This window comes from Manduca sexta, unplaced genomic scaffold (genome assembly GCF_014839805.1).
Source record: "Manduca sexta isolate Smith_Timp_Sample1 unplaced genomic scaffold, JHU_Msex_v1.0 HiC_scaffold_3029, whole genome shotgun sequence".
In the NCBI taxonomy this organism is placed as follows: Eukaryota; Metazoa; Arthropoda; class Insecta; order Lepidoptera; family Sphingidae; genus Manduca; species Manduca sexta.
Genome location: NW_023594053.1, coordinates 1 through 13,677, shown reverse-complemented (window position 1 = coordinate 13,677; position 13,677 = coordinate 1). Strand labels below are relative to the sequence as shown.

Sequence of the window (13,677 nt, the reverse complement as noted above, 5' to 3'; positions counted from 1 at the left end):
AGACGTACGCGGCGTAGTTAAGTGGAACGAAGCCAAAAATATGTGTTTCCCATACCACAAATTGTGTTAGCCAGCAGTGACATGGCCGATATGAATACGCTCGAATACGACTATAAAGTTATACATCTATAAAAAACGGGTTGATGTTACGTAATAGGATTTGGACAGTGCGCTGTGTGTACGTCGTACGTTGTCTATGGCGCGGTGGAGTACCGACAGCCGGTAGCACGGCGCGGCGGCACGGTAAGCACCCACGCCCACCAACGCCACTACCCGCCGACTCACCGACAACTGGGCCCTACTCGTTATTTCTCATATTCAATGTTCCAGAATGTTCACCTGTTTCCAGTTCGCGATTTTGCTTTCAATGCAGTGCATCGTCCCATTTTATGCAACGTTCCCAGCGTGCAATCTGTTGTGAAGCATTTTTGCGAAAAACTATTCCGATACAAATGTTACTTTCGATACTATCTCGATTTGTGTAATACTGTTACGCTTTTGAACTAATATTAATGTTGGAACGGTTTTATATGCGTGATAGATTCAGCTTTACGCTTCTACCGTAAATAAACATGTTTTGGCAAAGCTAAATTGTTAACGGAATCGTCTGTAGAGTACCAATTTACGTTCGTAGGTAGCTTCGTCGTAGGTTACATAATAGATCAAGTATAATCTTATTACTATAGTAATAACAAGACATGTAAAAAAAACTAAAATTTTACGTACACCGTCGCGTTGGTCTTTCTAAACTTCAGCTACAAAGTCGGTAGTTCTGGGTTCAATCCCCAACCCGCACAATATTTTTGTTATCATTTAGATTAGCATATCAGTTTACAGGTACATAATGTTTGGACTTATCTAGAGAAAAAAATCTCTTATTCATCTCTCCCGACCTCTTCGACCATAGAGACGGTACCATATAAACAACATAATATTATTGTGCATATAAAATTATTAGGTACCTATAAAATTACTTACACGAGAGATTTCTGAACATAGAAATAATTTAATTTCAAGTTACACATTCCCTATAACATGGGTAATTTAGACATTCCTACCTCAAATAATCACTACATGCATCAAAGAGACAATAAAGTCTATTAACGTATCAGGATACGCTGTAGGGACGAATCAACTCAGCTTCACGGCTTTATTTGCGGTATCGATTCGTGCAAATGGAATTATAAGAATGCAAAACGTATGTAAACAAGAAAAACATATGACAGAGCCGGCGGCGCGGCTTCCCGGCGGTGTGCCGGCGGCGTGAGGCGTCCCAGAGCACGCTTCACGGGAGTTTTAATAACAGGTGTGGACACAAAGGCCGGACGGCGCTCTCATTGTCTGTGCTTCATTCAAACCACAAACGAACGAAACGCTCATTTTCTAGTGCCGCGAGCAGACGCCGCGACGACGCCCAAAATATTTGCAATGACTTTGTTGGCGCTTTCAAACATGAAGTGAACCCATTGCCTTTGTACTGCATTAGAACAAAGGATTATTTTGTATTCTATAGAACTTCTTTTATTCGTTGTCTGATTTTACACAACTTAAGTAGACTAGCGCGTAATATGTCTGGTGATAACGCAGCAGGATTGAGACACGTAGGGTCCTCGATTCGAATCCTAGGCCGGGCAATCAAAAGCTTTGTATGATTTATTTATACTTACTCATATGGAGTAAACTATGTCTCTTAAATCCTAATATACGAGCAAAAAAATAACGAATATTCGGATTTAGCAAAAGTGAAAGCTTGAGGAAATTAGTATAATACAACTGGTTGTATCTCATATAAATGACACAGCCATTTGCCATAAGACGGAAAAACTCGCTTACAAAGAATACGCTTCAGTTCTCATCCTAACGAGATACATGTAAAAAGATAAGTAAACAAATAAGCGAATAATGCGGTTGGAAACGTCGTCGGTTTTTTCGCGAACCAAGGGATGAAAGCGTTTAATAATGAGACGGCTATAAACGCGGCCGTTTCTTTTTATTTTGCCTCCTCGGCCTTTGTCTCGAGCTTTGTATTAACCATATTATATATATGTTTAATGCAAAACTCGAGACGCGGCCATTTTCACGTTGTTTTGCCTGAAATCGACTCAGGCAAGAAATTTAAAGATAAAATACCTTTCTTTATCTGACAGAAAGTTGGCGAGCTACTTTTCAGTCCGGAATTTTTGTAAGAGGTCGTTCCATATCGTTAAATTGAAAATATATCAACAAGTTCCTATTTGCATAGGATGGTTTTGTTTCATAATACAAAATACATACTTAGATATATATCTAAATCGAAAAGTTAGGTACGGTCGGAGATGATACAGTAATTATCTATTTACCTTTCAATACTAGGTATTCTATAAAACTGAAGAGTTGTTTGAACGTGGTAATCTCAGGAACAACGGATTCGAATCGAAAATTCTTTTTAGTGTCGTGTAGCCCATTTATTGAAGAAGGTTATAATAGGCTATATAACATCACGTTATAACCAACAGGAGCGGAGCATCAATGAAAAATGTTGAAAAACGAGGAAAAAATATTTCTATTGAGAAATTCTGTTGCGTGCACTGCATAAACGGTTACAATTACGCAACAATCATATATGACGAAATCGTTCCTCTTATAAAATTCAAAAAAATATATTTAAAAAAATAAAGTCCCCCGCCGCATCTAACTGTCGTATGAACAAGATAAACTCAAAAACTACGCAACTGATATCGATAAAATTTGGTATGGAGATAGTTTGAGACTCTGGGAAGGATTATAAGCTACCTTCTATACAATCGGGACAATATACAGCGGAACTTTTATGCCGGAAAAATTAACATGCGGGCGTAGCCGCGAGCAAAATGTATCAAAAGGTATTACAATTTAATTGCAACAATAGAAAGTCTACCACGTTAATAATAGATGGTTCACGGACCAATAAATAACAAAGCCTCGCCATAGGCACGGCAACTTAGACCGCACCCTTACCCGACAAACCGTTAGCTACTAATTAAAATAGTAACCGTTAGCTACTAAGACTATTTAACAAATAGTGTTAGAAACCTCCACACGTATTGCTCGCCCTGGGAATGAAAAGTAGCATCTCCCAAGCTATCCCCCAGTTCCTATCAGTCAGGATGGGAAATGTTCGCGGACACTTCTAAGCCTCAATGTGTTTTAAAACCACGAAATACGGGCACTGCACTATGTAGTACAATGGCTAGGCGCGGGTAATGTCACCCGACTTCATTTGTACTGTGTAGCAATACTTTAGTTCGAATGAGCACAAATGTACAGTGTTAGAACATTTACCTAATCACTTAAAAATGTTTTTCTCAAGCCCTACCTACATAATCAACAATAACATGTAAGTTACAATATCTATTATCAATGATGACATACGGCATTGAGAAGTGACCTCTGACCATGGGCCGCCCAAGACTACTCATGGACACACATCAATCTAAAGAGCAATGAGCAGGATACACAGTTTGCAGGACTGACGACATGAGACAAAAAAGTTCCCGAGTGGAGACCACGTCCCGTGAAGCCCAGCGTTGGACATCCATTCGCGAGGTAGACAAACGACTTGATAAAGATTGCAGGAAAACGCTGGAGGTAGGCCAGAAATTAAAGAAATGTTTGGGGAGACCTACGTTCAGTAGTGCACCTCATATGGCATTGGCTGATGATGATGAAGCTATTGAATTATCTAGTAAGTATTAGATAATAATAATTGTTACAATTTATAATGTTTGTTTTAAAGTATTTATTTATCTTTTACAATACTTAGCACTAAAAATGTACATGTTTTTAGTCTTAAGAATATATCTTTGAGAAATGTCTCCTTTTTATACTGTAACTTTACAATAAATATCTTTAGCTAGCAAAAAATTTATATATACATTAGTTAGTTGTAATACAACATAATTACACTTATCATTATCTAGTTAAAACTTATTTTACTTTTATCTCACTATTAAAGACTATACAAATGCATAATTTTATATGCATAAACATCACAACATACAATAACCAGTCTTTATCTGTTCTAAAAATTAACTCAAAACCAACTTGGCGAAAGCTTTCTGATTTTGTCAATCACTGTGTATTTTCATTGGGTCGGTGAACTGAGCAGTCAGTATGTAGAATAATGCAGGAGCGGGGACCAGAGATAAGTACCACAACTCTCTGAAGCCAGTCAGAGACAATATTCCATAGGCATGAACAAGCCAGTGGCCGACCAGTATGATCAAGTTCCTTGAATTAGTGATTGAGGATAACAGCAAAGCGGGTGCAGATTGTTCAATTTTGATGGAGAAATGTGATGCTGATGTCATCATTGATATTATTATTACTATGTATGGAAATGAGCAATCTGAAAAATAAACATATTTGTATGAGATTTGTAATCTTGGAAGATTTAATTTAGAAACTAAATGAGTTTAGTAAGTAAATTAGTAAATAAAGATTATATTTGTTTAGACTATGGGAATAAACTAACAATAGAAAAATTTTAAAATCCTCAGAATCAATTTATATCATTGTACAAATCTGGATGTATTGTAAAATCTGGATCATGGATTGATTCTAATTATGCTTTTCATAAATTATGAAAAATCTATTATAATTATAAAACTATCATTTGTATCGAATACTTACAAATCAAACCAGCTGCAACAGTGTGTATAAGTACTAGTATGGGATAAAAATACAGAGCACAGTAAATTGCCTTTTTCCCTGGATTACATGAATTCCAAGTGAGGACCCAGGGTCTTAGTGTTATTGTCATCAACAAACTGAATGCGTAAATCAACAGCACTATTGTGTATCTGGAAAAAGATATTAATAATCTGAATGCTATTCAATTCAAACGTGACTACCTTTGTGGTATAGTCATATAGTGCATGCGTACAACACTTTCAAGGTTCCAGGTTAGACAAAGTGATATCAGGTCTTTTTTGTTCTATCAGCCTAGAGTCTAACATGTACCCAATATAACGATAAGCTCACCTATCACATCATGGAACACACAGGCGAGAAGTGGGTGGCCTGCTTGCACCTCTGCCTATGCTTTTAGGGATACAGGTGTGTTGTGTTTGTTGTTTGTTTATTATTCACTTAAATATCAGCAAAATTTTATTAATATTTGCCTTATGACTACCCTCACAGAACATACCACAAAGCATTAAATAAAACACATTACACATACATATGTTTTGGTAATACCTTTATAATATAATCAATAAAGTCTAGATATTTTGAGATTATAGACTAACCCTATAATTGAATTTATTTATATTGACAGTTGGCAGACTAATTGACTCAAATGTAATGTTTTCAGATTTGAAACCTTTTGAACACAGTTTAATAAGAAAAATTGCTAAGTCAATAAGCCTGCCAACTGCCAATATAAAGCAGACCTAATACTTACAATGGATAAACAGCTTCTTGTGTGCAATGTAAAGTCTCCTTATAATCTGGCTGTGGGTTGTGGAGTAGAGTGTACCAGTCCGACAATGCCTTCGGTGAGCACACATGTAATGCAATGCTTCCTGTAGGCGGCAACACTAAGAGAGCGGCCAGGGTTCCTGACACCACTTCCACAAATGCACAGACGTGTTGGATTAACATGCCCTCTTTACTGTAAACAGAATATATTTATTAGTTACATTGCAATAAGAAATATAAATAAAATATAATTAGTAAAGATGATATTATAGAAATATAACTAAGTAGTAGTACATATTCCCCTAATAAGAATATTGTAAATAATAAATTTAACTTACGCTTTTCCTACAGTAACCATGTCAATGAAGAACCAATGCAACACCATAGGCAGGAGTACCATGAAACCTAAGTACTGCCAGTCGTAGAGGGTAGGCTCATCAATGCATGGCATACAATAACTGGAGCTATTTGTCCTATAGCCTCGAGGGCATGCACCACAATCGCTCCATATGCCGTCCTCCAGCTCCGTACGCCCGCAATACAACCCCGGACACGATCTAACTGCAGCCATTTTAAGTTTTTTGCAATTAAGTTTTCAATTCACTTTAACACTAATCATTTTTTTTCAATGACATAGGTAAATACGAAACCAAACATTGATGCACAGGTTGACACTTGACTGCGCTTGACACAATGACACTGACAAGTTGACATTTCTAAAGTCGAATTTTAATTCATTTCACGCATAATAACATATGAATGAATGAAACACTTTATTGTATAGGTACACCAAATACAGAAAAATAAATACAATTATTACATTTGCACCAATAGGCGGTCTTATCGCTAAAAAGCGATCTCTTCGAGGCAACCTGATCAACAATGATGATCTTTGAAATACAAAAACTACTTGGTATTGAAGGACTGTTATTGATTTTTTGGGAAAAATAATTATCATATTTTAGTCAAATACAATGATTAAAATCTATTTTTACTACCTATTATAAAACAAAGTTTCCTTGCCGTGTCTTTCCTTCTAAAACAACATAAAACTACCGAACGACTTCTATTACGGTTTTCACCAAAGAATGCAATGATTCATGAGGAATGTTTACGTATATAACAGGGTACTTTCCAAAATATTTTCCTTTAAGTAAGTATATGTTTGACTTAGTTTGTTGCTTGAATGAGCTTGAATTTGAATATTCTTTTCGGCTAGATACTAGATGACCTTTTTGAACTTTTAAAAAAAATGGAAAAGTTTCTCAATTCGACGTGTAGGTATCAAGGCAGGTATATCAGAACAATAGTTATTGTTCTGAGGTAGGTATATATTTAGTACATATTTTTTTTTTAAATTTGTTACCTCAGAACTTAGTCATTTTCCCCTTCTCACCCTTTCCCCTTCTCAGGGGTAGGTAAAGATTATTGGGATATAAGTACTTAAGTATATTTATTTTATTAATTTATTTAATTATATGGAGTGTATGAATAACAATAATAATAAATTATTTTGATCGACAGTAAGACGGTGAGCCCGTGGGCTCACCGTGCCCGTGGGCCATGCTCGCGCACGCGTCCTCCCTAAACACAGTCGGCTCAGCACCACAGCTTGGCACTGTGGGAACGCCAGCCTCGGATCTTGAATTTTTTGGAGGCGGGGCAAAATCTGGACAGTGCCGCCCCCGACCACCTATATTTTTACTTTTGTCATGATCATCATAATCATTTCCCCGCGAAATAATTTATATGTGTAATGTACTGGATGTCTCAGTAGTCAAAGTTGCCTTAATTATGAGTTGAGTATTCGTCTGCCAAGTTTGAATTTGCCGCCCTCTAAATTCGCCGCCCGGGGCACGTAGCCCTTGCTCTAGATCCGGGGCTGGGGAACGCGGTACGGTATAGGTGTCCGCGGGATCGGCGAGTTTTGTGCCGGAGAAACGTTTTTACTTATAAGACGCGCTATAAGGTATAAATCCTAAGCGCGACAGTGATACCGTGTCCCCAATGCAACTACGCAATCGGGACAATCTATTTCTTACTAATGCAAAACAGCAAAAAAGAACATTTTATCAAAAATAATCTGCCTTCAAAAGCCATTAAGAACTAAAAAAATATTTAACATTACCATAACCACTATAATATAGGTTCTATAAAAATCACTAGAATTAGGCACCGAATCCAAAATTGGTAACCACTAACCAGTATTTAAACATATAGGATGTCGCCAAGACTGGTGGAAACGTCGGATAAATCAAGCTGACTGAGAGTTTTCATCGAAAATAAATATTTTCTTTGGACTTATGCCTTCGAGATATAACAAAATAATATAGGATGGGATTTTTCCTTTTTTATGTCTATAGAAAAGTTCGCAATGACGCAATAATGTTTATATTTTTAAGGGTAGCTTACTATCCTCAAGAAATAATATGTACCTGCATATAATATGCTATAAAAAAGAGTATTGTCTCTATGGTAGGCAGGATTGTCTGTGTCCCTGGCATCACCGAGTCCATGAGCTGCGGTGGCCGCTTACCGTCCGGTGGGCCGCTTGCTCGTCTGTCTATACTGGCAAATAAAAAAATAAGAAAATTCTATTACCAAGGTGAAGCTGGGGCGGATTACTAGTATCTACATATATTATGATTGCCATAGTAACCCTGTCTACCTGTATGTCTGTTACCCTTTCAAAGCTGAACCCCTAAATCGGTATTTTTTTCCTGATGATTCACTACATTAATGTATATTTTCACATAATTATTGCAATAGTAATATCATCTGTGTCAAACAGATAGAGTGTCGGAGGCGGGGAAAATTCTGCGATTTGATACGTAGCTCATCCCCCTCCCTTAAATCGCTATCGATGAAATTTGGAATGGAGAGTTTGAGTCCCTGGGAAAGTCATACACAGGCCACTCTTATCCTGCTATAAAAAGCTAGTTTATAAATAATAAACAAAGAGAACATTATTATAAATTTATTAATGAGATATCAAAAAGTATGAATTACATGTACAATTAAATAAAGTACAACATATAAATTACGACAAATTATAATCTTTAAATTTTACAGATGATACTATGCCCCTCTCGAGGATGTAACGTTTTCGTAAACGGCTCACAATATAACGCACGATACAGAAGGTCAAGTAGATAGTAAATAAAACACCAGCAAGAAGGTAACTAAGAAGGTCCAGCATGTAATATTTGACAAAAGTCGCGCCAACAGCTGCTGAGCGAAGATGTTGAGCTCCTCCATTTCTAAGGACATATTCCGTCCACCAAACTGCGAGTTCAGGCCCTGATATGACGTCATCTACCACCATGTCTTTCAGTTTTACAATAGCTTTCTTGTATCTGAAATACAATAATGGTTACGTAAAACAGGTGGTTTTTATTTTTATATTTACATTGTACATAGAACAATAACGATAGCTAAAGTTTGTTGATTTGCCGGGTATGCCTTGGATAGACTGATGTAAATTTTAATATTATTATAACGAATAGATATAGTAATAGAAGTAAATTTATTTTCCAAAATAACTCTTCTTATAAGAATTATCAACGATGTCCACACTAGGCTATACCTGCATCGACATCAAAAATATAGTTTAAAAAGACAAATTTTGTATCTTACTTGTTGTCAGAAGCTACAGCCGTTATTATGGTTTTCAGAGTTTCCTTATCCATGTCATACGGGTTTACAATTTCACCTACTCCATATTTTATATATTCTCCAATAAATGTCTTTCTAGACTTTACAAATGGTAAACCTATGATTGGTACTTCGTAAAGAGAGCTTCTTCTAGCGACCGTTGACCACCGTGTGTTATAAATGCCTTTACATTTCGATGAGCTACAAAAAATATATATTTATTATTTTAAAGATCTAGGTATCTGTTACATATATACTTAGGTTTATAATCAGTCAACCACATAATAATTACGTCATACAAAATTTAATAATAGCAATAGCAGTTACCAATTTAATAATAGTAGTGTTACATACCATATTTAAATAATCTAAGTAAACAAAATTAGTTAACTAATTTATCAAGTCTTCTATTTTACCTAATATTTGTTGCTGTGGGAACCATGCTTGCGTAACAACATTATTTGACTTGTTGACCATAGTCGTATTACCGATTTTCCATAAAACGGTAAAAGGTAGCTCCTTAAAAGCATCTGCGAATATCTGCAGTATTCGCGGCGAAAGTTGTTCTGCATCTTGTATAGCTCCCACGCTAAAGTACACTACACCTTTTATTTGCGAGTCCAGGAAAGCTTGAACATTCTAAAAGGAATAAGAAATAATTTAAAATATTTAGTTTCTGTAACCCAATAAGAACTTATGTAATATAAAAACAGACATTATACCTGTGGCAAACTTATATCTGGTGTTATATGCATGCGGTCAACAAAAGTAATAGCCGGAACAACTGGTCTATTACCAATTAATAAAGGATTACTGGCAATAAATAGCAAATCTATATCATATTCTACTTGCTGTAAGTCTCTTTTCAGTCCAAAGATTTTCTTAGCCGCTAACTCGCTAAGCGGTAAGTAATTGTTATAAAATTCATTCTTGGTCTGGATATGTCGATAAAATTCAATCACTTTTTGCCAGCGACTCAAGTTTCCATAATTAAGCGTATTAACGTCTGGATATAAAATCGGGTGAATTGGATTGCCCTTTGCTTCGTACTGGTGTATTTTTCCATTCGATGTGGTAATAGAAATGTGTGGTACCTTGTACTTATCTGCCACAGCGTATAGAAGTGGCACATCAGCTTCAGTTATAACCAGGTCAAATTTGATGTTAGGATTAATAAACAATGCAGTCATCTGCTTAGACTTCAACTGGGCAATGGCAATTTTAAGAGATAGTTCGTTCATAGCCCTTAATTGTGGGTAATAGTCATCAGTATTAGTTAACAATTTCTTGTACTCATCCCAAAAGGGTGCCGATTCTTGTCCTACATCAAGTTCCACGATATTTTCCGTATCCGGGTACATAAACTGACCTGGATAAGGTGTCATAACAACCAAGGAGTGGCCACTTTGCGCGAGCAACGAGACATATCCCCTGAACACCAAATGATCTGAATAAGATAAAGACGAAAACAATGCAAGTATCGACGCTCCGTCAACCACACAGCTTAAAGATATGAGTAAAAACACTAAACAAAATCTATTTGATCCCATAATGGAATCATATAAAAGCAAGCACCACTTTTCGAGTCTACGCAAAACTGAGTTGAATTCATAAAAGAAAACGACGACAGGTACTTATAGCGTAACTGAGGATTAACAGCAGCTGGGTAAACTATGCAAATGTAAATAATGTTAACGTGTAAAACAATATTATGAACTTATGAATATCATTTTTAAATCTATATTTGGGATAATCAGATAAAATTATTCTATAGAGTTTCGAATAAATACAGTACCTATATATCTAAATAAAACCTTTCCAAAGTGGGAGGCGGTCTCTCCTAGACAGCGGTGAAAACACGTTAATGTAAATTTTGTCAATCAATTTCTATCCCTTGAGAACAGCACTTTTTCTCGATGAAAGGTATCATATTGTATTCTATACCCCTGACAACGTACGTATTAGTAAAATTTTATATCATCAATTTGAGTAGTAAAGACGTGAAGGCGTAATAAATAAAATCATTTTTATAATAGTTATTAGCGTAGGTACTACTTGGTGAGCCCGCTAAATTCCTCTTCCTGCATTGAATAGAGGGGCAGGCAGAATCATTTTAATTTTAGACAGCAGAGTGTTGTGACAAAGAATACTCTAGGAACCCCTAGGATAGATCAACCTTTTCAAACAATGTGGCGTAATAGTTAGATACTATACGAAGTTAGCTAAAAGTAAGTTTCAGCCAATATGCCCCGGCCCTAAATTACTGTGTAGTTATTATTCATTTATTATGTTTGAGTTAAGATTCTTAGATTAAGTGGAATGACCAACCAGATGCAGACATTCTAGTCTCGGTTTTGGTTCCAATACAGCTCCTATATACTTTTCAGCGCTACGTTTGATGCATACCCCAACGATGAAGGAAAACATTGATGTAATATTGATCTTAAATCATGCTAGGAAAGATTATTAAATACAGGGTTATCATTACTACGAAGGCAAGTAATAATAATATTCAAAAACATTGGAAGAGAGACAGTTTATATCGGACTTCGCAATCACCCAATTACTTAATTAAAATAATATCTGCCATCAGTATCGAGGGAGATATAAAGAGAACCCTATTTATAATTCATAATAAAAAGTTATAAAAATATAATGTATGTAGTACGTATAGGTATATTGATATATCAGCGAACCGATGTATGAACACAGTTCATAATTATATTCTTTTATGGATAACAACCATAGTTACCATGGCAACGAGTTCATGACGACATCGAATAGTCAAAGTTGACGAATCTGTAAAATGATCTGGAATATAAATAAAATTTATACATTACGTTTTTATTGAATATACTTAGTGATATTCTCGAGTAAAAATATTAAAAATACATTGGGCGAAGTTAATTAGCAATGGACAACGACGTCAGTAACTACACAGTCGAAGGGCGTATCGGAGAGGGTGCCCATGGCTTAGTATTTAAAGCGAGACATAATCCTACAGGACGTGAAGTGGCACTTAAAAAGATCCTTATAAAGAACTTGGAAGATGGCATTCCAGTAAATGTAATGAGGGAGATAAAGGCTCTGCAGTTGCTTCGTTGTAAATACGTAAGTTTCTAATTATATATTTTATAATGTGAATACTTAGGTTACTTCTACAGATCTTTACTTTAATAGGTGATTTCGTACGCATACCTGTAAAAGTCTAATATGAAAGTACATTCCCAGATAATTACTACTAGTTGCTTCCTATAAGTGAAATAAAATAAGTTAGCATTCAGAATATTTTCGTTAAATAAATTAAATATTTTAACTTAATACAGATAATCAAACTGTACAACATGTTTCCTCGAGGAATGAGCTTGGTGCTAGTGTTGAGTACATGTCCTCAGGGTTGTGGGAAATGCTGCACCACAATCCAAGCAAGAACTCACCTTACCACGTAAAGACATACGCGCTCATGTTATTGAAGGGGACGCGGTACATGCATGCGCATTACGTTATGCACAGGGTAAGCTCTGAACTCCCTTTTTACGGACCCAGCAGAGACTCCACGTCATTTGATAATGGAGTGGCATTCATATGAACATCGATTGTCGATATTTAATAAGGCTCTTGCTGGTCGACACAATTATGTCGGCCTGTTCAAAACTACCTACTTATTTTGTAGTCTTCGTCCACATACATTTACTATTTCATGTAAAATGAATGGCAATTAATTTCATGGCGTAATACACGGTTCAAGATATTGCAGAAAGTTTTAAAACTTTATGTTGGAGGTGTTATAATTTATGATTTAATAATAAATTAATCATCCTACGTCTTTCCAATCTAACGCCGAGGTTGAATATTCCGTTTACATAATAGGTACTTACTTAATGTAGTTATTGTGTATTTTCTTTAAAGGACTTGAAACCTGCAAATCTATTGATAAATCACGAGGGATATTAAAAATCGCTGATTTAGGCCTAGCAAGGCTTTATTGGCCAGAGGGTGGTAGACCGTATTCTCACCAAGTAGCTACACGGTACGGTATATTTCTCTAAAAGATCAATTACTAACTTCTCAGAAGTGTGTTTTTATAACATCACAAATAATGCCTACTGCCACCAAAGCTCATTGATATATTTAATAATAATATTTGGTACTCTGCAGATGGTATCGAGCGCCCGAATTATTGTACGGAGCCAGATATTACACAGAAAAGGTAGACTTGTGGTCGGTTGGTTGTATCATAGCCGAAATGATCACTAAGCAGCCACTCTTTGCGGTTAGTATCCAATATTTTAAAGAAGAAGATACTAAGGGCCGTAGATGGTTCGACGTGTCAAAAATTGCTTAACAAAAATGGTATTTTCTTCATGACCAATAAGGTCGCCGTCTTTGTTTATATAAGCTAATTTATTTAAGTAATAATTAAATATTCTCATGTACCTTGACTTATCATAAGTGCAACTATGTTCGCCTACGTGATGAATAAAGCATTTTATTTTATTTAAAAAAAAAAGGGCTGCCTGTAGTCGGTATTAGTTGACAGTCAAGTTATGGGCGAATTAATGTATAAGACAGTTGCCAAAGCGA

The 13,677-nt window shown here is 35.9% G+C and overlaps 2 protein-coding genes and 1 pseudogene across 2 annotated transcripts; 1 reads left to right on the top strand and 2 right to left on the bottom strand.

Moving 5' to 3' along the window:
• Positions 1-3,737: 3,737 nt before the first annotated feature.
• LOC119192641 (JNK1/MAPK8-associated membrane protein-like) lies at positions 3,738-6,119 on the bottom strand. The gene is made up of 4 exons (XM_037446449.1): positions 5,778-6,119; positions 5,423-5,632; positions 4,651-4,820; positions 3,738-4,366 (listed from the first exon to the last, which is right to left on the bottom strand). Exons 1-4 carry the CDS (start codon positions 6,008-6,010, stop codon positions 4,086-4,088), a joined length of 894 nt encoding a protein of 297 aa, XP_037302346.1. The 5' UTR covers positions 6,011-6,119; the 3' UTR covers positions 3,738-4,085.
• Positions 6,120-8,464: 2,345 nt separating this feature from the next.
• LOC119192642 lies at positions 8,465-10,813 on the bottom strand (annotated as a pseudogene).
• A 1,161-nt stretch (positions 10,814-11,974) lies between these two features.
• Positions 11,975-13,438, top strand: LOC119192643 (cyclin-dependent kinase 20-like). Its single transcript, XM_037446451.1, is given in 6 exon segments — positions 11,975-12,204; positions 12,420-12,468; positions 12,471-12,607; positions 13,003-13,039; positions 13,042-13,123; positions 13,252-13,438. Coding segments are annotated over 6 exon segments (690 nt in total). The 5' UTR covers positions 11,975-12,006.
• The last annotated feature ends 239 nt before the right edge of the window (positions 13,439-13,677 follow it).